A 26,088-nucleotide genomic window follows, 5' to 3' on the forward strand; every position below is an offset into this window, starting at 1 on the left:
GTTATCTGACCAACAACTAGCAGCTGAATGTGTCTGGAGAAATATCCAAAGGTTTTTATTTTCAGAAACAGCACGGATGTGAATGCGTCTGATTGGCTGTAGTAGACATCTCACATCGACACATTCGAATCGTGAACACGCTCGTTCCAGCAATCTTCCTTCTGCGTTCACACAGCGCATCATTCTGGCAACTTACCGGTGACGTTACAACTTCTCTTTCCGGAAAATTGCCGGAATGAATTTACCGGTATTTACCGGTATGTTCACACATACAGACCTTTGTGTGAAAGGGGCTTTTCACTTTTCTCAAGCAGTGGTCCCCAACCACCAGACTGTGGACCGGTAGCGGCCCATGGACCAATTAGAACCAGGCTACACAAGAAATCGTTATTTATTTCCGTTTTATTTATTATCTGAGTCTGAACGATCTTTTATTCTTTTTTTTTCATTTCATTTTTTAAAATTCTTTTATTTTTATTTTTTTTTGGCAAAAATGAGCGTATTCTCTCGCCTGCATCTCGGTCACTTGAGCGCCCAAATTTAACTCACTAGCAGTAAAATGAGTAATAAACAGACGTCTTTAGAAAGTTTCTTGCTAAGCAGAAAAGGCCCCTTGAACGACCCACAAACTGCCAAGAAATAGGTGCGCAACCTATTTGGCAATAAATCAGGTGAATCCACCATGTATGTGCAATAAGAAGACTGCTTGAAAACTGCTGGGGATCGCATATGATGGCGGGCTTTTAGGGGCGGTTCACATATCACGTCTTTTCTAGAGTTTGCACAAGTTCATTATTTCTAAAGCACGCTCGCACCTTCCAGGCACTCCCAGTTAAATGAATGCCATGAGCACACCACAAGTAAGAACTGCCTAATCATATTTAGCTTGTATGGAATATACATGTTTTGGTCGACTAATTATCTCAGACAAACACAGAACACCCAAACACTGCAGTGCTTTTTAATTTTCTTCATAAATAAAAGTTGTATAAGAGTGTTTATCTGTAAAAAAAAAAAAAACAATGCTGAAGTAAGATATTCTGCTTTGAGAATGCGTTGTGCGTTTCGTGCCGGAATGTCTGTCTTTGTTTTGGTCTCTTTAACCCGCCCAATGCCAGTTTAGCCAATTACATTTCAGCACACCGGGTTGCCTTGGTGGAAAACGGCATATTTCATTCATTCAGTCAGGAAGACTCTTAAAGCGTGCGTCCACGTCCGAAAGGTAGCAGGGACAGTAACATACTCTGAAATGAGACGCAGATTCAGAGTTCCTCATAAGGTGGTTAAAAATTAGCAAATAATACAAATATTACGAGTGTAAACATTAGGTAAGCAGTTTGTAACCCCGTGTCCTAACAACAGCTACGTGACGAGATTAGCAGTGACGAGCAATTTGGCTGTTTGCACCAGACGAAACACAACAGAAATGTAAATACAGCCATTCAAAAGCACAGAATAGTGCACTCACTGCACTCCAGCGAAATGGTAAGCTTTATAATCTAATGAATACATATTAAACCTCTTTAACATGATTAAATGTAGATGCTGAATCACTGATATGTGTTGGTTTACTCAAGTCTCAGTTCTAGAGCTCAATTTCAGGTTTATTTTATTTTCCAGATCTGAGGTGAACTATCTGCTGCTGCTTTCAGTAGTTTGGCAATAAATGTGATGTGAAATGGCATTCAGATGTGGTCAATCTGGCAACCTGCACTTGTGTGTGTTTTGATCCAGCTGTGCAATACCTAGTTCAACCACTGGGTGTCAAACTTACATACTGCACCTTTAAACATACATTCAAGTTTAATCAAGAATCAAATTAAGCAATCAGTAGCCAGCCCTACTTATGCTGATAGACTTCATATGAACCTTTCCAGCGAATGGAGATGCTGAAAACAGCAGCAGGTCATCAGATGCTCGTGTATGGATGAGCATCATTTAATAAATAATTGAACAATGCTATCCAAAATGTACGAATATAAAAGCATGGGTGTAGTAATAATTGCTGTTGTCAAAAGTTTCAATGTTTTGATGAGTTGAGAAATTTCTTGGATGAGAAAATGGTCGTCAATATTAATATTTGTCGTGGTATCGTTTTGATAAAGGTCAGTTCAGTGGACATTCTCAAATGCCATAAATAATCAATTGTACACATTCTGTCTTCAAGATCTGCTTTAATTATTCACCTTATGTGTCTTTGAAATGAAAGGATCACCTTATTTGTATTATTTCAGCACTCCTTAACTCCTTTTTACTGTTTATAAATTGAAGTTTTCGAAATATTAATAGTTTTTGCAGCACATTGCCATGTTGTGCTTCTGTTTTATGTCTTTTTAACTGCTCTGTTGATTCGTGTGTGTGTGTGTGTGTGTGTGTGTGTGTGTATTGTATGTTACCTGTGTTTGATCAGCTTGTGTTTGTGTGTCAGTGGAGCAAACACACACACAGACGCTCCTCAGCACTGAATACTGAAGTGTGTTTGCTCATGGTGGGGTTTGATCAGACTCTTTTTTTTCGGATGAAGGAAGGTTTTGATGTTCCTCATTCTTCACCGACTCTTTGTCTGTCTGCACTGAAAGACTGGATGTGATGGTAGATACGAGTAAAGCAGATTTTAGATTTCGTGACCAGGTTTCACACTGCTGCAGCTCTCTAAAATGATCATCATGCTTTAGTAGTTTAATGAACTTGTCGTTTTTAGCTGCTTTTTTTACCTGATATTGATGTTGTGTCTTAATATTTGTAAAAATAAAAATGTATTATTATTATTATCATCATCATCATCATAATTGTCATTATCAATTTCATTATTATTGTTGTTATTATTATTATCATTTATTATTATCATTATTATTATTTTCACTATTATTTTATTATTATTATTTTATTATTATCATCATTTTTATTATTATCATTATTATCATTATTTTTATTATAATTATCATTATTATTTCTTAATTATTATTTTTTAAATATTATTATTATTATTTTATTATTATTATTATTGTCAATTTCATTATTATTATTATTATTATTATTATTATTTTATTATTATTATTATTGTCAATTTCATTATTATTATTATTATTATTATTATTATTATTATTATTTTATTATCATTATTTTTATTTTTATTATTATTATCATTAATATTTATTTATTATTATTATTATTATTATTATAAATTTTTATTATTATTATTATTATTATAAATTTCATTATTATTATTATTATTATTATTATTAATTTTATTATTATTATTATCCTTATTATCAATTTCATTATTATTATTATTATTATCATTATTATTATCATTATTATTATCAATTTCATTATTATTTTATTATCATTATCATTATTTTTATTATTATTATCATTATTATTTCTTAATTATTATTATTTTTAGTATTATTATCATTATTATTTCTTAATTATTATTATTTTTAATAATAATAATAATATTATTATTATTATCATTATTATTTCTTAATTATTATTATTTTTATAATAATAATAATAATTATTATTATTATTATTAATATAATTATCATTATTATTATTAATAATATTTTATTATTATTATCAATTTTATTATCATTATTATTATTAATTTCATTATTATAATTATTACTATTATTATTATTTTTATTTTATTATTATCATTATAATTTTTTATTATTATTATCATTATTATTATTATTATTATTATTATTATTATTATTGTCGTTATCAATTTTATTATTATCATTATTTTTATTATTATTATCGTTACTATTATCATTATTATTATTATTAATATGTAGTTGCAATGGAAACCCTCAGGTTGTCGTCAACAGAAGGAGCGCCACTCCAAATGCAAAATCAAATGGTCAGATTTTGATTAAAGATTACCAAAACAAACACTTTTTTTTAGTGGATTAACTTACACTGATTAATTATTCATCTTAAGCATTACACTGTGAGCTAGCAAAATAAACATTTCGATCAAACGCAGACTTTATTAATAATTGTAATAAATCTATTATGGTTAAAGTACATTCTATTGTACAACAGTAATGTTTCTGTCACGTGTGTGTTTTGACGCTGTTGTTTGCTCTGTGTGTGTTAGTGTGCCGGCCGTGATGACGACAGAGGCGGGATCAGAGACGGATGTGAAGAAGGAACCAGAGAAGGTTCCTGAAGTTGAGCAGCAGCAGGAGCAGGAGACGGTTCCTCCACAAACAGAGGAGCAAAGCAGCAAACCCGCTGAGAGTGAAGCCCCGCCCACTGCAGCTGCTGCCGCTGCCGTCGACCAACCACAGGTAGGATTCCGATCACTCCTCTGCATGCAGGACAGCTATTGGCCAATGCAAAGACTTGCAGGGACATTAATTCAGAACAAACCTCAGTATGCAAGAGCTAAAGTAGTGGATTAAGGGATGAGTTGTTTGTGAATAAAGCAGTGTTTGCATCCCGAGATGTATTAAGAAGGTGAATAATGTGAGATGAATCAGATGAACAATATCAATGCTATGAATCAGATACTGTGATTCAGATGAATATTATGATAACAGATACTGTTAATCAGATGAATACTGTGATTCAGATTAATCAGACAAATACAGAAAATCAGATGAATGCTGTGAATTGGATGGATACTGCAATCCTGGTGAATACAGTGAATCAGATGATTATTGCGAATCAGATTACTGTGAATCTAATTAATACTATGCATCAGATAAAAACTGTGATTAAAATGTACCAGGGTGAAAACTGAATCTGATTACGGTGAATCAGATGATTGCTATGAATCAGAAAATTACTGTTAATCAGGTAATTATTGTGAATCAGATGATTAGTGCAAATCAAATGATAAATCGGAGTCAAATAATTGCTGTGAATCAGATAATTGCTGTGAATCAATTGATTATCTTTGAATCAGAAGGTTATTGCGAATCAGATGATTATTGCGAATCAGATGATTACTGCGAATCAGATGATTGCTGCGAATCAGACTACTGCAGATCAGATAATTGTTGTGAATCAGATTACTGACAATCAGATGATGGATGTGAATCAGATGATTAATGTGATTCAATTGATTGCTGCAAATCAGATGTATCAGGCCAGATCAATCGGGTGAAATCAGATGAATCAGGTGAAAACTGTGAATCAGATGATTGTTGTGAATCAGATTGTTGTAAATTTGATACTTTTTGCGAATCAGTTTATTGCTGTGAATCAGATAACTATCTTTGAATCAGATGATTAATACGAATCAGATGAGTGCAAATCAGATGATTATTGTGAATCAGATGCTTGTTAATCAGATGATTATTGTGAATCCGAGTACTGAGAATCAGATGATGAATGTGAATCAGATTATTACAGCGAATCAGATGATTGTGAATCAGTTGATTATTGGCAATCAAATAATTGCTGTGAATCTGACTACTGCGAATCAGATAATTGTTGTGAATCAGATTACTGAGAATCAGATGATAAATGCGAATCAGATGATTCTTGTGAACCAGTGGATTATTGTGAATCAGATAATTGCTGTGAATCAAATTACTGAGATTCAGATGAATGCAAATCAGAATATTACAGTGAATCAGATAATTATTGAGAATCAAATAATTGCTTTGAGTCAGACTACTATGAATCAGATAGTTGTTGTGAATCAGATGATTAATGCAAATCAGATTATTACAGTGAATCAGATGATTATTGTGAATCAGATAATTGCTGTGAATCAGATTACTGAGAATCAGATGATGAATGTGAATCAGATGATTAATTCAAATCAGATACAGCAATTCAGATGTTTGTTGTGAATCAGATAATTGCTGTCAATCAGATTATTATGAATCAGATGATGAATGCGAATCAGATTATTACAGCGAATCAGATGGTTGTGAATCAGATGATTATTGTGAATCAGATAATTGCTGCTAATCAGATTATTGAGAATCAGATAATGAATGCGAATCAGATTATTACAGCAAATCATATGATTATGAATCGGATGATTATTGGGAATCAAATAATTTCTACAAATCAGACTACTATGAATCAGATAATTGCTGTGAATCAGATGAGTGCAAATCAGATGATTAATGCGAATCAGATGATTACAGTAAATCAGATGATTATTGTGAATCAGATTACTACAGTGAATCAGATTACTGAGAGTCAGATGATGAATGTGAATCAGATGGTTATTGTGAATTTGATCATTACAGCGAATCAGATGATTATTGTGAATCAGATAATTGCTGTGAATCAGATTACTAAGAATCATGATAAATGCAAATCAGATTATAACAGCGAAGCAGATGATTATTGGGAATCAGATAATTATTGAGAATCAAATAATTGCTGCGAATCAGACTACTGCGAATCAGATTATTGCTGTGAATCAGATTACCGACAATCAAATTCTGAATGCGAATCAGATGATTGATGCAAATAAGATTATTACAGTGAATCAAATCATTGCTGCGAATCAGACGTATCAGGCCAGATGAATCGGGTAAAATCAGCTGAATCCGATGAAAACTGTGAATCAGATAATAACTGTGGATCAGACCTATCAGCTCAGATGAATCATATGAATGCTATATGCTGTGCAGTAATGCTGACAGCAGTGTCTGAGCCCTTGTGTGTTTGTCTCAGGAGGAGAATCAGAGTGCGGAGCCCCAGAGTGAGCCAGAAGCGTCTGCGTCTCCTGACCCCAGCAGTCCTCCCGCCGCCAGCGCACAGAAGAAGGAAAAGGGCATCTCTCGCTTCCTGCCTCCATGGCTTAAACGACAAAAATCCCAGAGCCAGGAGAAACCGGCTGAGAGCCCAGCGCCACACACAGAGCCCATCGAGGAGAAGAGCGTCAAGGAGGAGAACGAGGAGGAGGAGAAGAAAAGCGGAGACCAGCCGGACGGAGGAGCTGCAGAGCGTACAGAGGAGGAGGAGGAGGAGGTGAAGGAAGAGGCTCAGAGCAGACCACAGGAGGAAGAGCAGGAGAAAGAAGAGGAGGAGAAGGAGAAAGAGGAGGAGAAGTCTGTCGGCAGTGCTGACACACAGGTAAGAGCATTACTTCACACTGATTTGCATGTAAATGTAAACCGGTTCAGTTGTTTTTAATAAGGAAATGAATACTGCTATTATGCATATGGTGCATAAGACATGTCACTGGTGTAGTTTTAAATGGGGAAAAGAGTAACGGTCAATATGGCCAATGAAGCCCCGCCTTCTAGTACAGGAGCCAATCAGTGATCACTGTAGACTGAGGATTCGAACCAGACGTGTGCTTTTACGAGTTTCTGCAGATTTCACAGGTTTAGAAACTAAAGACACAGTTGTTGTTTCATTTTATTGGTGATTTCAAATATGAAATTAATCGTAAGCTTGCAAGGAAATGGCCAAAGATGGCCATCGAGTGAAATCACTTGCCTTAAAGGGACTTTGTCAATAGTCTTGCTAACTGACTAAATGTAAATGAAATGTAATAATTCAATAATACAAACGGAAATGCTTGAAGTTTCTGCCAACCCGACTCTACACCATAACTTTTCAATCCAGATGGATGGGGCAACCATTATTGCATACAAAATGGTAAAAAGCCTTGGAGTAACGATTGATGACCAACTGAACTTCTCTGAGCACATTTCTAGAACTGCTCGATCTTGCAGATTCGCACTCTATAACATCAGAAAGGTCCGACCCTTCATATCTGAACATGCACCTCAACTCATTGTTCAAGCTATTGTTCTCTCCAAACTGGATTATTGCAACTCTCTACTAGCCGGGCTTCCAGCTAACTCTATCAAACCTCTTCAGCTTCAGAACGCAGCAGCACGAGTGGTCTTTGATGAACCCAAAAGAGCACATGTCACTCCGCTACTCACCCGTTTGCACTGGCTGCCAGTTGCTGCTCGCATCAAATTCAAAGCTCTGATGTTTGCTTACAAAGCGACCTCTGGCTTTGCTCCTTCTTATCTGCTCTCACTTCTGCAGATATATGTGCCCTCCAGAAACTTGCGTTCTGTGAATGAACGTCGCCTCGTGGTTCCATCCCTAAGAGGGAAGAAATCACTTTCCCGAACTCTCACATTCAATCTGCCCAGTTGGTGGAATGAACTCCCTAACTACATCAGAACAGCAGAGTCACTTGCTGTCTTCAAGAAACGACTAAAAACTCAACTGTTTAGTCTCCACTTTCCTTCCTAATCTGTAACTGCCTCTCTGGCTATACCACTAACTGTACTCTCTCTCTCTCTCTCTCTCTCTCTCTCTCTCAAAAAAACACATTACTAATGCTTTGCTTCTTAGACTTTACACACCTGAAACTTGTCTATAGCACTTGTTCACTGCTGCTCTTATAGTTGTGTAAACTGCTTCCTTGTCCTCATTTGTAAGTCGCTTTGGATAAAAGCATCTGCTAAATGACTAAATGTAAATGTAAATGCAATACAAACGCACCGCTGGCCAAAACGGACCCTATGACAATATTCTGGTGGTGTTGCGGTTGAAGGTGATGAGGGTTGGGGGAGGGGGTGCAGGGCTATTGGTATGGGTGATGGGTAGGGCCAGACAGAATCTGCGGACGTTCTTTGCCATTTCTGCGAAGAATTTTGGTAAACATCTGCGGATTTCTGCTGAATTATTTTGGGAGTATCATAACTAAAACTGTGAAATTAAAAATCATCCTTTTCACTTTTATTTAATGTTTAAAATGCAAATTCAATTAGATTCACTTCATTTGGTAAACAAAGCAAGTCTCTCATATAATATCTACTAAAATATAATATAATATCTACTATAGTATACTATAATATCTACTAAAAGACAGAAAATATTACTGTACACGCTGCATTGTACATAAATCAGATGAACATTTTCATAGTAGTCAATAATATTACTGTACATAATTAAAAAACTGAATACATTTAGATTTACACGCATTTACTCAAGTAAATAAACAGAATTAATGATGGGCTAAAAATCTGTGGAATTCTGAGCGCACAGATTCCGTGTGGGCCTAGTGATGGGCATTGATTGGGCCCCCTAATAGTTGCTATTAATAGGCCCTTAGAATCGTCCTAACCACCCCCACATGTACAATACTCATATACTGATATTTAGTTTGATAGTTTGAAATCTGCGTCTTATTTTGGAGGCTGCTGCTATTTTCCGGAGGTCATGTTTTCGGCTGCGGTTGCATACATTGAAGCAACCTTCAAGACTGAAATGAAATACACTGTTTAACACCAAGACAACTCAGGGTGCTGATATATAACACAGGGTGTCCGCGGGGTCTTAAAAAGTATTAAAAGTTGATGAATCAATTATGAGAAAATGAAGGCCCTTAAAAGGTATTAAAAAGTCTTAATTCTGTCTTTATGAGGTCTTAAAGGGCACCTATGGTAAAAAATCTACTTTTCAAGCTGTTTGTACAGACATATGTGTATGTATGGTGTATAGACCGTCATATTGGGGTGATATAAGCACACCCAGTGCTTTTTTTTCAATTTAACAACATAAAAACGGTGGACCAATTGGAGCGGTTTTCAAATTGACCGCAACTTTACGTAGGAGAGCGGTCCCCCCGCCCACCAATATTGATTGACAGGCGCGTCATCATATCCTCAGTTTGTTGATTCACGTCCGCCATTTTCAGCGTGAGTCGAAGCGATATCACTAAAGGAACACGCTAGCTCTATTTTTAGATGCAAGGCTCATTGGGCTCAACACAAGATCAATATTCTCCACATTATCGCTCTAATCGGAATTATTGGTTGTATCTTTAGGTAGGTTTGCAAACATGTGTACTTCTCATTGAGTCTACCTTATACTTCAGCCGTTTGCATTTCTCGCGATCCCAGAAGCTCCCTGTGATCTTAACTAGCATGCATTTTAGAACTCTAAACATCGGTTTTTATCAGGGTACACTCAAGTCGACGGCTGGGCGCCGCGGACCGCTGCAGAAACCTATGTTTAGAATTCAAAAATGCGTGGCGCGACGATTCGGGACACTTCATGTTTCTGCCGCGCCACAGAGAGTGTCTGGTGTGCCGTGTCGCGGCTTCGAGCGGCGCATCCGGTGCCTCAGTCAAAGTTAATTCAGTGTGCGTGGTTATTAGTTTCTGTGTACAAGCTCGGCACTTGAAACTAGCACACAGTTGTCTGTAAAACTGTACAAAGACACAAATGATTTTGTACTCTCTGCTTGGTCTGTGTCAGAGTCGTATATGTACGACTGAATGGTGATCCTCTCTCTCCTTCTCCGTCTGCCTGTCAGACTCTGTTGCAAATGCAGAGCGGGTGAGTTCATGGCCCCGCCCCCTTGTTACGTTGGCGGGAAGCCGAAACTAATTTACATGTGAAGCAACACACCCCTAAATCAGCGAGCTGTGGACACGCCCCCAACATGACACTTTTTAACACATTATAATAAACAAATCTGAATTGTGTTTTAAACTGAACCTAAACTGGCACACTCAGAACAGAATATTAATATTACATCAGAAAAAAGAGGTCAACTATGGGCCCTTTAAATTTTCTTCAAGCTTTGTCCAAAGTGTTTGACTCCAAAAAAGCATTTCTTTATTTTTCCTCCTAACATTAACAAACAGGTTTCTGATCTCATGGTGTCTCAGTTCAGTTCCTGGAGCTGTTGTGCTGCTGGCTGCAGATAAACCTGCCTGCATTCGGGCTCTAATCCAGATCAGATGCTGGACACACCAAACTCTAAACACTTCCTTACGCTACACGCTTCTGCCAAACTCCATCAGTCAGTATCCGCCCAGTGACATCATCATCATCATCATCATCATCATCATCCAGCAGCGCTCGCTCCAGTGGAAAACATGAGCACGTGTCCGAACTCTAACTCTCTCTATGTGTGTGTGTGTGTGTGTGTCTGCAGCCTGCGAGGGAGGAGAGAGAGGGAGAGCCGGAGGTGAAGGAGAGCGAGGAGAAGAAAGAGGAGAAGAAAGTGCAAGAGCAAGTGATCCAGCCGGAGGAGAGCGCGGCGCTGCTGCCACACAAACTCAACAAGAAGATGAAGATGGTGGTGTGTCACGTCACCTTACTGGACGGCAGCCAGTTCTCCTGTGAGGTGGAGGTGAGTCTCACGTATACCTCTGTCTGTACGGCTGCCTATCTGTCTGTTCGTCTGTCTGTCTGTCCACATCATCAGTAGTATGCTGTGTTTTATATTAAATGAGTTCTTGTGAATTGCGATATCTTAAAGAGGGAGTGTTACGCTGTCATTTTCAAGTGTTCGTTTAGTGTGTGATTGATCTGTTTCAGTATAAGAGCCAATAAGTATTAAACTTGTCATCTTCCACGAAAGAGATTTATTCTGAACAGAGAACAGAGAACGCTCCTCCAGTCATGCAGATTTAATGACCACAAACATCAGTGTCACAGTTTGAAGTATTAGCTTAATGCCAATCCAAAGACAAGCCCAGAATGAAGGCTTCAGTTGAGTGAACTCCTGTGTTTTGCATGTTGTGGAGATGCTGCCTGACAAAAGTCTTGTCTGCTATCCAAGTTTTAGGAACAGTAAATAATAACTTGACTTCTTGTTGATCATTTGGTATCAGAAGTGTCTTATATGAAAGGTAAAGGCCTCTAGATTACACTTATTTGAGTACAATAAAATATGATCATGTCTTGATTATTAATGATTTCATTAGGACAGTAAGGTCTGACTCTGCTCAGACAAAAGTCTTGTCACTGAACCTCAAGTGTTCCTGCAGGACTCCCAGAGTTCATCAAGATTCTTTAGATTCATCTTCAATGCCTCCTCCTTTATCTTACTCAGACATGCTCAATAATATTCATGTCTGGTGACTGGGCTGTCCAATCCTGGAGCACCTTGACCTTCTTTGCTTTCAGGAGCTTTGATGTGGAGGCTGAAATATGAGAAGGAGCGCTATCCTGCTGAAGAATTTGCCCTCTCCTGTGGTTTGTAATTTAATGGGCTGCACAAATGTCTTGATACCTCAGGCTGTTGATGTTGATCATCCACTCTGCAGATCTCTCGCACGCCCCCATACTGAACGTAACCCCAAACCATGATTTTTCCTTCACCAAACTTGACTGATTTCTCTGAGAATCATGGCTCTATGTGGGTTCCAGTAGGTCTTCTGCAGTATTAGCATTGCTTTAATGCACTTCTGCCTTGGGCTCACACATACACTCTGCCCTCTACTTTAAATATTGGTGGCCATTTCTCTCTGTCTTACACTGAATGCAGTCGACCAATTGCAATAGACTAGGTCATCGGACCAATCACAGCAGATTAGCCTCATGCTAGGGAGGGGTTTGGGCACAAATGAATCGCTAAACGAATCATACGGGAGTCGCTGGGATAATTAGGTCAAAATAAATGCATATTAGAAGACAATATAAGTGTTTTTTGACCTTGCATGCAGATCAGCCGGTAGTTCGATACCCCCAAAATCAAAACATCACCTTTTTAATGCATAGTACTGGCTCTTTAAAAAAACTGTATGTATATTTATGAGTATTGACGTATATATTCGATAATCTTTGCATCAAATCACGAAAAAGCGAATTACTGCTAGTATGAGCCATTTGATGTGCAGCGTCTACGAGGGTGGGACAGTAAATTTGATGTTGTTTTCTCTTCTGGCTGCCATTATCAGTCTCACTCTATTTTTCTTTGTTTTTTTTAAGTCTTAATAACACTGTCGTGGAGTTTTTATTTCATTATTACAGCAAATAGGATTGTTAAAAACTATTTGTTGTACTCTCTCATTTACTGCGCTCTAAGTTTACCAACTATGATGAATTCTGCTGCTGAGAAACCCATCAAATAATGGCAAAAACACAGTCGGTCTGTAAAAAAAAACATGCTACGTGTTTTGGTTTGAACTCGTCTGAGCCGGCAGACGCAGCAGCTGAACACAAAAAGCAAAACAAAAGTGCAAATCTCATCCGATGTCACCTTTAAAACTCGCATCATGTTTGATCATGATCTGTTGTAGTGTGTTATGAAGTCTTAGTGTGTGTGTGTGTGATCCAGTTGTTGTGGATATGGAAGCTCTGGGTCATCAGTTTAAAGGGTCAGATTACGGGTCATTCAGTTCATTGCACTAATCCTTTCAAACCTTTGTCTTGCTGAGTTTTACTGTTTTTTTAATGATAATTCAGGATGACAATAATCCCGTTGTCTTGACTGAGGTCTGTGTGTGATTGAGGATTTGTGCCTATATATACACACTTACCGGCCACTTTATTAGGTACCCCTTAATAGAACAGGGTTGGACCCCCTTTTGCCTTCAGAACTGCCTTAATCCTTCGTGGCATAGATTCAACAAGCTACTGGAAATATTCCTCAGAGATTTTGCTCCATATTGACATGATAGCATCACACAGTTGCTGCAGATTTGTCGGCTGCACATCCATGATGCCAATCTCCCGTTCCACCACATCCCTAAGGTGCTCTATTGGATTGAGATATGGTGACTGTGGAGGCCATTTGAGTACAGTGAACTCATTGTCATGTTCAAGAAACCAGTCTGAGATGATTCACGCTTTATGACATGACGCGTTATCCTGCTGGAAGTAGCCATCAGAAGATGGAGACACTGTGCTCATAAAGGGATGGACATGGTCAGCAGCAATACTCATGAAGGCTGTGGTGTTGACATGATGCTCAATTGGTACTAATGGACCCAAAGTGTGCCAAGAAAATATCCCCCACACCATTACACCACCACCAGCCAGAACCGCTGATGGCAGGATGGATCCATGCTTTCACACACACACACACACACACACACACACACACACACACACACACACACACAATATTGACACACAGACACACACAAACGCAGACACACTCATACAGATATTCACACACACACATGCGTGGGACTGTTTAAATCAGTCCCCCACAGCGCTGCAGCAGTGATATACATGTGATTAAGCCGATGTCATTAGGTTTGAGTTAGAGAAGCGATCAGTCATCGTCAGCTGTGCTCAAACAGGCGTGACCCGGCAGCGCAGGTGATCAGGTGTGCTGTGCTGGTGCTCAGATCTGCTGCTCTCATTACTGCCACGCCGAGAGCTCTGAACACACTCCGCTTTGTCCCTCGCCGGAAAGTGCTGAGGCATCACTAAGCGCTATTGTCCCGGTGTATTCATGCACGATCCGCTGGCATGTTTACTCAGAGATGAGCGGCCACTGTCTCTGCATAAGCCGCAGCCCAAAACAAAGCATTCCAGACGCGGCGCTTTATCGGGACGCTATATTGGAGAGCCGCCATCTTTACTCATGTCTTTACTGCGCTTCTGCTTTTGTTAGTTAAAATTAAATGTTAACATGCAAATAAAAAAATACATACAGTTGAAGTCAAAATTATTAGCCTCCTTTATTCAAATATTTCCCAAACGATGTTTAACAGAGCAAGAAAATTTTCACAGTATAAATTATTATATTTTTTCTTCTGAAGAAAGTCTTATTTGTTTTATTTTGGCTAGAATAAAAGCAGTTTTTAATTTAAGGTCAATATAATTAACCCCCTTCAGAAACATTTGTTTTCGATTGTCTCCAAAACAAACCACTGTTAAACACTAACTGGCCACTTTATTAGGTACACCTTACTAGTACCGGGTTGGACCCCTTTTGCCTTCAGAACTGCTTTGATCCTTCATGGAATAGGTTCAACAAGGTGCTGGAAATATTCCTCGGAGATTTTGCTCCATATTGACATTATAGCATCACAGTTTTGCTGCAGATTTGTCAGCTGCACATCCATGATGTGAATCTCCCGCTCCACCACATCCCAAAGGTGCTCTATTGGATTCAGTCAGTTGACTGTGGAGGCCATTTGAGTACAGTGAACTCATTTTCATGTTCAAGAAACCAGTCTGAGATGATTCACGCTTTATGACATGGTGTGTTATCCTGCTGGAAGTAGCCATCAGAAGATGGAGACACTGTGGTCATAAAGGAATGGACATGGTCAGCAACAATACTCAGGTAGGCTGTGGCGTTGACACGATGCTCAATTGGTACTAATGAACCCAAAGACAATATCCCCAACACCATTACATCACCACCAGCAGCCTGAACCGTTGATAAAAGGCAGGATGGATCCATGCTTTCATGTTGTTGATGCCAAATTCTGAGCCGAAATGGAGACTCATCAGACCAGGCAACGTTTCTCCAATCTTCTATTGTCCAGTTTTGGTGAGCCTGTGTGAATTGTAGCCTCAGTTTCCTGTTTTTAGCTCACAGGAGAGGCACCCGGTGTGGTCTTCTGCTGCTGTAGCCCATCCTCCTGCTGTAGCAGATCGTCTTGACCATGTCTACATGTCTAAATGCATTGAGGTGCTGTCATGTGCTTGGCTGATTAGAAATGTGCATTAATGAGCAGTTTAGACAGGTGTACCTAATAAAGTGGCCGGTGAGTGTTTATCCTGCGTACAAAATGATTTCCTCAAATAGAATTAACACACAAGCAGAAAAAGCAATCACACACATATTATTCTAGATTTATCATGAAGAGGGATGACACTGAGGTCATCATTTAATCTAAACATTTAACTTCAATAATAATCCTGTTGTACATGTTACTCCATCCTGGAGCGAATATCCATCAGAAAACCCACGCCATCAGCCCCTTTATTTTTGATTGTCTACAGAACAAACCACTGTTATACAATTGCCTACCCTAACTTTAACCTAATTACCCTAGTTAAGTCTTTAAATGTCACTTTAAGCTGTATAGAAGTGTCTTGAAGAATATCTAGTCTAATATTATTTACTGTCATCATGACAAAAGAGAAAATAAATAAGTTATTAGAGATGAGTTATTAAAACTATTATATTTAGAAAGTGTTGAAGAAATCTGCTCTAAATTTGGGTAGAAAATAAACAGGAGTGCTAATAATTCAGGAGGGCTAATACTTCTGATTTTAGCTGTAAGTAAAACAAAATAAATAAATAAGTAAGATGTCACATACCGTGTTTACATCATTCTCACACGGTTATGTGGTTTTATGATAGTTGTGTGTGTCTGTGCTGATGGCAGGATTGGTTTTGATCTCCAGTAGATGCTTTATGAACACCCAGCCAATCACAGCGCGCTGGCTCTCTCAGCCAATCCGAGCGCAGTGACCTATATAACAGCCGGACGCTTATGTTTTTAATGCTGTGAGTGCAGAGATGCAGTCGCTGTGTGTTTTCTTGGAACCAAAATACGAATGTTATGAAATGGTTGAATAACAGACGATTGAGAACCCTCTGCGTATGTGTGTGTGTGTGTGTGTGTGTGTGTGATGGAAACATGAGGCCTGAGGGTGTGTTTGACGCTAATGCCACAGGACGTTGGTTCACAATAACTCTCTGTGGTTCTCCTGTACACTACTGATCCTGCAATAAAGCCTCTTCAAACATCCTCTCCTTCTCCATTCAGCTTCTAGTCTTTAATCGCTGTCAGTCTTTCTCTGATCCGTTTGTATCTCTCAGTTTCTGTCTTTCATTCAGTCCGGGTTTTCCCTCTACTCTTCTTCTTTTATTTGCTCACAGTAGTCGTCCGCTTCATTCATCTGAACCGAAACCACTCCAGGGTTCCCATGCGTTGTAGGATTTATGGAATATGACAGGATTTTAAAGCGTCTATTACACACATTTCAAGCCAGAAAACTTTCAAGATATACTAATATATATATATATATATATATACACTACCTGACAAAAGTCTTGTCTGCTCTCCAAGTTTTAGGAACAGTAAATAATAACTTGACTTCTAGTTGATCATTTGGTATCAGAAGTGGCTTATATGAAAGGTAAAGGCCTGTAGATTACGCTTATTTGAGCACAATAAAATATGATCATGTCTTGATTATTAATGATTTCATTAGGACAGTAAGGTCTGACTCTGCTTAGACTAAAGTCTTGTGACTGAACCTTCAATAATGTCCAGTATAGAATATGTGCTCATGCTGCAGTGCATATATGGTTACAGCGGATGTTAATGTTATGAACGTCGTCTTGGACATCGTCATCGATATATTTTGATATATATGGTTAATAAATATTGTACACAATAAACAATAGTGTTTACTTTATTTCACAAATATTGCGATCGAGACGGGCGAATGGGGGGAGCGTTGTTTCCGATCGCCATTCAATTATAATAGACTGAACAGTTTTCTATAAGTCATCATAGATGATCAGCCATTATTGTCTGACAGAGTCAATATAGCAGATACTCGTTTGCTGGCCTTGCTGAAAGATCTAAATTAGACAGGTTTCATTTATATAATGGATTCATTTATAATGAAGGAAATAATAGCAAGTTAGTATAGGCAATAATACATTTTAAATGTAATAAAAATCTTTTTACATGTAATAAATGTATAACACTATATTAATATTTCACTCAAGCGATTTAATAGTGTGGATTTGCTTAATTTTTTAATATGTTTTTAATTAATGATTTCCCACATTAAATACTGTATTAATTTATAGTAAGCAATATATTGATTTTAAACCAAAATTTACCTCAAGCTTTTCATGTTGATCATCCACTCTGCAGATCTCTCGCACGCCCCCATACTGAATGTAACCCCAAACCATGATTTCTCCTTCACCAAACTTGATTGATTTCTGTGAGAATCTTGGCTCCATGTGGGTTCCAGTAGGTCTTCTGCAGTATTAGTGATGATTGGGATGCAGATCAACAGATGATTCAGCAGAAAAATCCACCTTCTGACACTTTTCCAGATCAACTAGAAGTCAGGTTATTATTTGTTGCTCTTACAACTGGGATCCATGATGGGACTTTTATCAGGTAGTGTAGAAGTTATTATATATTGAAGTTATATTGAGCATATAAAGTAAAGGGACACATTATTAGCCCTTTTGTGAAATTTCAGATATTTCTCAAGTGATTTTTAACCAATTAAGGAATTTTTCACAGTATTTCCTATAATATTTTTTCTTCTGGAGAAAGTTTTATTTGTTTTATTTCGGCTAGAATAAAAGCAGATTTTAATTGTTTTAAACCCATTTTAAGGTCAATATTATTAACTCCCTTAAGCAGTATTTGTTTTGGATTGTCTACAGAACCACTGTTATAGAATAACTTCCCTAATTACTCTTACTGTACCCTAATTAACCTAATTAAACCTTAAAATGTCACTTTAAGCTGAATACTAGGATCCTGAAAAATATCTGGTCAAATATAATGAGCTGTCATCATGGCGAAGATAAAAGAAATCAGTTTTTCCAAGTTATACATTTCTGACCTCATCTTTTTAGTGCTGGGCAAAAAACGCATCTCGATTTATCGCTAATTAGAATTTAGTTTGGACTTAATTTAAGTGTGTGAACTGTGTATATTTATTATACATTTATTATACATATTATTCATCGGTCAGGACATGCAAATGCTATCATCGACTTCTTTACATCACCGCTCAATCTGCTGTTACACCAGAATAATAACCGAGCGTTATTTGAGTGTGTGTGTGTGTGGAGCTGACTTGAGCTGACCGTGTTTTTTTCAGATGCCGTGTTAAGTTTCATAAGCAGCGCAGCTCAACACTGTCAGCTCCAAAAGCAGTGGATCAATGAAAAGAGTTTGGAAGTGGGACAATCGTTTGAGCTTCTGTTTATATTAAAAAGTTGTCATGACAACTGTTTTATTTACCGTTATATCATCATCCTGATGTATTTTAAAATGCTGTGTCATAACGGATTGCTTTGCTCATTCTAATAGGTTTATCATTGCCGTTATTACATCACATTCATAATATCTTGTCACATGGACCTCGTGCTACACTTTAATTATTTTAAACCCATTACTGAGCGCCATGTCTCACATTTTTAAAGGGCACCTATGGTGAAAAATCTACTTTTCAAGCTGTTTGGACAGACATATGTGCATGTATGGTGTATAGACTGTCATATTGGGGTGATATAAACACACCCAGTGCTTTTTTTTCAATTTAACAACATAAAAAACGGTGGACCAATTGGAGCGGTTTTCAAACCGACCGCAACTTTACGTAGGAGAGCGGTCCCCCCGCCCACCAATATTGATTGACAGGCGCGTCATCATATCCTCAGTTTGTTGATTCACGTCCGCCATTTTCAGCGTGAGTCGAAGCGATATCACTAAAGGAACACGCTAGCTCTATTTTTAGATGCAAGGCTCATTGGGCTCAACACAAGATCAATATTCTCCACATTATCGCTCTAATCAGAATTATTGGTTGTATCTTTAGGTAGGTTTGCAAACATGTGTACTTCTCATTGAGTCTACCTTATACTTCAGCTGTTTGCATTTCTCGCGATCCCAGAAGCTCCCTGTGATCTTAACTAGCATGTGTTTTAGAATTCTAAACATCGGTTTCTATCAGGGTACACAAAAGTCGAGGGCTAGGCGGCGCGGACCGCTGCAGAAACCTGTGTTTAGATATCAAAAATGCGTGGCGCGACGATTCGGGACACTTCATGCTTCTGCTGCGCCACAGAGAGTGTCTGGTGTGCCGTGTCGCGGCTTCGAGCGGCGCATTCGGTGCCTCAGTCAAAGTTAATTCAGTGTGCGTGGTTATTAGTTTCTGTGTACAAGCTCGGCACTTGAAACTAGCACACAGTTGGCTGTAAAACTGTACAAAGACACAAATAATTTTGTACTCTCTGCTTGGTCTGTGTCAGAGTCGTATATGTACGACTGAATGGTGATCCTCTCACTCCTCCTCCTTCTACGTCTGCCTGTCAGACTCTGTTGCAAACGCAGAGCGGGTGAGCTCATGGCCCCGCCCCCTTGTTACATTGGGCGGGAAGCCGAAACTAATTTACATGTGAAGCAACACACCCCTAAATCAGCGAGCTGTGGACACGCCCCCAACATGACACTTTTTAACACATTATAATAAAACAATCTGAATTGTGTTTTGAACTGAACCTAAACTGGCACACTCAGAACAACCAGAAAATAATATTACATCAGAAAAAAGAGGTCAACTATGGGCCCTTTAAAAGCAAAGACAAATTCGGTGTGAATAAGCCCTAAGAGCTCCATCTGTGCTGATACTGCATGTGTCAGTGTGAACAAAACACACAAATATATAATAACACTCATTAAAACCTGTATTTTACGAAACAAGGATTGGTTTTTTCTCTTCTTCTTCTTCTGCATCTCACTGATTATAAACATATATTGAGCCGTTCACACAGAATGCACTTTTCATTTCCTATGTGCTACTTTTCTATTGTTTTTCAATGAGAATGTGCTTGACGGACGTTTTTGACCGTTGCACTCACATCTTGTGTCTTTCGAAGTGTTGTACACATGAACGGCAAGTTTTTTTTTTTTCACGAAGACCTGTCAAGTTCAAAGATCTTCAATTTCACACACAGCAGCTCATCACTGTCAGCTCCAAAAGCAGTGGACCAATCTGGAGGTTTCAGAAGTGGGACAATCGTTCGAGCTTCTGTTTATATAAGCAAGTTGGCATGATGCTATTTTATTTACCATTACATCATGGTGCTCTTTGCGGCTTTTTCCAGATATCCTGATGTATCTTCAAGTGATTATCATAACATTGTTTTCTTATTTCAATTCAATTCAATTCCCCTTTATTTGTATAGCGCTTATACAATGTAGATTGTGTCAAAGCAGCTTCACATAAAAGGTCACAGTAAATAGGAACAGTGTAGTTCAGTTTGTAGTGTTTAAGTTCAGTTCAGTTTAGCTCAGTTCAGTGTGGTTTAATAATCACTACTGAGAGTCCAAATATTGAAGAGCAAACCCAACGATGCGCAGCTCTACAGATCCTGAACCATGCAAGCCAGTGGCGACAGCGGAGAGGGAAAAAAAAACTTCACTAAAGGCGGAAGTGAAGAAAAAAAACCTTGAGAGAAACCAGACTCAGTTGGGCACGACCATTTTAATATCTCCACTGGCCAAACGTCTTGTGCAGAGCTGCAGTCTCAGTGGCGGAGGCTGGAAGCTGGCCTCAGCGAAGACTCGTCTGTCTCTGGAGCGTCACAGGAAACAGTCTCATGTTCTCCACTCCTCCATGACCACCACAGTAGCTGCTCAGGATACGGCCTGGTCCAGGATATGGAAACCTTGGGATCATCTCGTCGTTGGTCTTGGATCGAATCAGTAACTCTGCATAGTCTGAGGGCCTCGGGAAGAGTATCCCCAGGTGGAAATGGAGAATAAAGAAACTAATTAGCGTAGCTGCTGTTCATAGTGTATATCAACAAGATGCAGAACCTGTGTGGAAACCCGCTAAGTGGTGCACTGAGTGTATGCTTTACTGAACAGATAGGTCTTTAATCTAGTTTTGATCTGAGAGAGTGTGTCTGAGCCTCGGACGTTATCAGGAAGGCTATTCCAGAGTTTAGGAGCTATAAATGAGAAGGCTCGACCTCCTTTAATCGACTTTGCTATTCTGACAGAAGATTGGTTAGATAAACAGGAGCTAGATTATTTAAAGCTTTATATGTAAGAAGCAATATTTTAAATTCAATACGAAACTTAACAGGCAGCCAGTGTAGGGAGGATAAAATTGGGGTGATGTGATCAAATTTTCTAGACCTGGTAAGAACTCTGGCAGCTGCATTTTGTACTAATTGATGTTTGTCAAACTGATACAAATGAGTCCGTTATTGTCATGACTACATCACATTCATAATATCACATCACGTGCTATGCTTCTCTTCTGTTAAACCCATTCCTGCGTGCAGCGTCTCGCATTGTTTGAAGCAAATATGCATTTGGTGTGAATGAGCCCTAAGAGCTCCATCTGTGCTGATGCTGCAGGTGTCAGTGTAAATGACCAAAACACACACACACACACACACACTCGTTTCAGCTCTCACGGTGTCTGGTTATGACATGACACACTAAACACCATAAGCTGCTGTTATGGATGCAATTACACAAACTAATCCACACGTTCACTAACAGCAGATTTAGTGATGAGTGATCAGGCGTTACGCTCGGTAAACTCCACAGACGCCGCTAATGGATCTGCATTTCACAGGGTCAACAGTGGAAGCGCTGCATTAGTGAAGTGCATTAGGAGAGCGGCGAGTGTAAACAAACTCGATCGTTATAGCACAACACTGACGGAGAGCACAGCTTCAGAAGGGATACAGCTACGGCCAGACATTAACGAGAATTATTTATATTATGTTTTAAATTACCCATTAAATTGTATTTTATTAACACCTACCCCAACCCTCACCCTCACAGTACTGTAAGAACAGTAATTATGATGAGAATTACTAATATTATCCATTAAATTGTACTTTATTAATATTTACCCTAACCCTCACAGTATTGTAAAAACAGTGATTATAACAACAATTATTTAACTTACCGGCCACTTTATTAGGTACACCTCACTAGAACAGGGTTGGACCCACTTTTGCCTTCAGAACTGCCTTAATCCTTCTTGGCAAAGATTCAACAAGGTACTGGAAATATTCCTCAGAGATTTTGCTCCATATTGACATGATAGCATCACACAGTTGCTGCAGATTTGTCGGCTGCACATCCATGATGCCAATCTGTTGCCTTTCTATCAGCTGGAACCAGTCTGGCCATTCTCCTCTGACCTCTGGCATTAACAAGGCATTTGTGCCCACAGAACTACCGCTCACTGATATTTCCTCTTTTTCAGATCATTCTCTGTAAACCCTAGAGATGGTTGTGTGTGAAAATCCCAGTAGATCAGCAGTTTCTGAAATACTCAGAGCAGCTCGTCTGGCACCAACAACCATGCCACATTCAAAGTCACTTAAATCACCTTTCTTCCCCATTCTGATGCTCAGTTTGAACCTCAACACCAACCCTAAACCTGCCCTAAACGATTAGTATTTGTTTGACAGTGTCACAGAAATTGCTTTATTGATGCGAGTATCTGCAGCTGTATCCCTTCTAGACTTAAGGTGCTCATGGGACAGAGGGTGGAGACGTGTTGTCATGATGACGACACAGCGGCTCTGAACACAACATGAGACATTTAGATGCACTGCTCAGTTACTGGACTTTGCAGTGTTTCCAGCACATTGTAGAACATCTGAAATGTTGTTTGGCTGATTTCTAAAAGGCCTTAGCCCTCAGCTTGTCATCACAGTGCTTCAGTATTATTATTATTCTATTATTATTCCCTCCAGAACTGTCTTGAGCATCAGTCTGCGCTTCCAAAGAGCGTCTCACACCTCCAAAAGCACCACATTGTGTTCATTGTGTTTCATCTTTTGAGGCTCAACTCATTTATTAGAGAAGAAAAACACCACAGTGGCTTCTCTAAACACTAAACTACATCTCTCTGACTGATATCTGCTCCAGTTATTAAGTGTGCATTTTATTCTCCTCTGTTTTCCATTTGATGGAAACGCTGCTTTATTCCCAATATTTTATGCGACATTCCAGTTTTGCACATAAATCTGATGCGTGTCTTTGTATGGAAGCAAAGCTATAGCTTGAATGAGCCTGCTGATATTATATTTCTGCTCTTTTTGAGGTTTTATTTGTTAGGCGTGTGTAAGTGCATCATGAGCTGAGAGATGTTTATTGTCCTCAGATCCTCCTCAGTGACTAATGCTGGAAGATCCTGATGTCTGCAGAGGAAACAAGCCTCTCATTCCTTAAGAGTCACACACACACACACACACTAGCGAGACCAACATCTGCAAGTGTCCAGAACGCATGGGACGATTCAAATAGGTCTATTATGACCCAAGTGTGTGTGTGTGTGTGTCGCTTCATGCCGACTCTAAGGCACCATTCACACTCACTCCACTGCCATTTACACAAAGAGTTCAAATATCACCCCAAGAATCACCATCACATTGTTCCTGTCGTCTTTCTTCCACTGACTGTTGTTTTGGAGCCCACTGGCTTCTCCTTTCCTTTGAGTTTTATGGACAGAAGTGGACGTTGAGACATTTTCCAAATGTGATCTTTTATGTTTGCATGGAAGAAAGTCAGACATGCAGGCTTGGAACGACACGAGGGCGAAGAAATGATGACAGAATCATTGTTTTTGGATGGATGACCTCTGATATTCTCTCAAACTCTACTTTCCTTTTAAAGTATTGTGACGCAGATCTTAGAGAAACACAATATTAAATGAGAAAACAGTGGGCGTGGCTTGTTTTTCTACTGCGAGCTGATTGGATGTAGTTAAGTAGGTGTTTCATTCAGAAAGATGGAGAAAAGGGAGAGTTATTATAACCTAACAGACTCCTCCTGCTCACCATTTCTGTTTGTTGTCAAAACTGACAGCTGGAGGGGCGTGGTTAAGTGTTAGCCCCGCCCAATACCTCAGACAGACCTAATCTGAGAATTTAACTAAAACAAACAGGACGTGCATTTTCAGATTTCAGTTAAAGATTACAAGGGAAAACAAATTTTTTCTTAATGACATGCACAGATGAATTGATCACCACAAAACTAGCAATGCGATTGGCTAAACTGGCAGTGGGCTGGTTATAGAGACTGACGCACATTTTCAAAGCAGAATATCTGACTTCAGCATTGTTTTTCAGATAAACAAGAATGTTCACTGAGCATGTTTCTGAAATATCTGCAAACATATTATCAGGGGTGGATTTAAGCAATTAGCAAGGTAAGCGGCCGCTTAGGGCCCCAGGAAATCTAGGTGCCTCAATAAATATCTAGACGCATAAATTATACCTATAAACCATATATAACATTGTTTTCTGTCATGTTTTGTATGGTGAGAGTCAACCTAAATTTATTTTAACGTAATTAAATATTATTTAATATCAAATCAAATATTATTATAATAATGTAATGTTGTGGAATAATAATATTATAAAATAAAACATTATTGTGGGGCGTCATGGTGGCGCAGTGGGTAGCAAGATCGCCTTACTGCAAGAAGATTTGCTGGTTCGAGTCCCGGCTGGGCCAGTTGGCATTTCTGTGTGGAGTTTGCATGTTCTCCCTGTGTTGTCGTGGGTTTGCCTCCAGGTGCTCCAGTTTCCCCCACAGTCCAAACACATGTGGTATAGGTGAATTGTATAAACTAAATTGGCTGTAGTGTATGAGTGTGTATGGGTGTTTCCCAGTGTTGGGTTGTGGCTGGAAGGGCATCCGCTGTTTAAAACGTATGCTGGAAAAGTTGGCGATTAAATCCGCTGTGGCGACCCCGAAAAGAAAATGAACGAATTAATTAAAATATTATAACATATTACATCAAATTTATATATATATATATATATATATATATATATATATATATGAAAAACATTGATCATTTTTAGTTGTAAATTCATTTTAAGAAAACTAGTCATTTAAAATGTAAAGATAACCTTAAGATAATACGTAGAATAGGATTTAGAGCAGGGGTGGGCAAACTCGGTCCTGGTGTCCTGCATAGTTTAGCTTCAACTCTAATCAAACACACCTGATTATGGTAATCAGGTGCTGCATCCCAATTCGCATACTTATACTACACCCTAATAGTATGTACTTTATTTGTGAAGGAAAAGTACACACTTTTGAGTGTGTAACAGAAGAGTATGCAAGCTTTTGGGACATACTACTTCCTCGTTAACAGATTGTTGTGTTGCTTAGTTACGAGCCCTGTCAATCATCCACATTTCTGTCATATTTAATTTACTACCTTATTGGAGAAGCAGCAGCAGCAGGTTAATCTCCCATTCACCAGTCTTTCATGCAGAGAAATCTCCTCAGGTGTTTGGATAATTCTGCATTCAGACATTAATGACACGTCTTTATATAAGTTCAGTGTTGTTGCAGATGAAATATAACACAGAGAACGCGATTAAAACATGTTCCAGTGGCTAGATATTAATTAACAGTCATACAAACATCTTTACCGAAGCCTCTCTGCTTGACGGTTGGTCTCGCGCATCCATCATGTTTGTAGTTTGTTTACACTTTTCACCTGCATTTGTAGTTCTAATCGAATTCACGTCCTACACGCGATGTATTATGGGCAAAATCAGCGGTTAGAGTATGGACGCTTCTACACTTTGAGTTTTTACCGGAAATAGTAAACCATACGGGAACCTTTGGCACACTCTTTTCGACATACTAAGAT

At 38.7% G+C, this 26,088-nt stretch overlaps 1 protein-coding gene across 12 annotated transcripts in view; it reads left to right on the forward strand.

Moving 5' to 3' along the window:
• Positions 1-26,088, forward strand: part of epb41l2 (erythrocyte membrane protein band 4.1 like 2) — a 135,679-nt gene that overhangs the window by 46,163 nt on the left and 63,428 nt on the right. For all 12 annotated transcript variants that reach the window (XM_056445634.1, XM_056445633.1, XM_056445637.1 and 9 more), the window contains exons 2-4: positions 4,109-4,301; positions 6,658-7,059; positions 10,904-11,101. In XM_056445634.1, the coding sequence (XP_056301609.1) occupies positions 4,122-4,301; positions 6,658-7,059; positions 10,904-11,101 (780 nt within the window). In that variant the 5' untranslated portion in view covers positions 4,109-4,121. The remainder of the gene's footprint in view (positions 1-4,108; positions 4,302-6,657; positions 7,060-10,903; positions 11,102-26,088) is intronic.

This window comes from Danio aesculapii, chromosome 20, assembly GCF_903798145.1.
Source record: "Danio aesculapii chromosome 20, fDanAes4.1, whole genome shotgun sequence".
Classification (NCBI taxonomy): domain Eukaryota; kingdom Metazoa; phylum Chordata; class Actinopteri; order Cypriniformes; family Danionidae; genus Danio; species Danio aesculapii.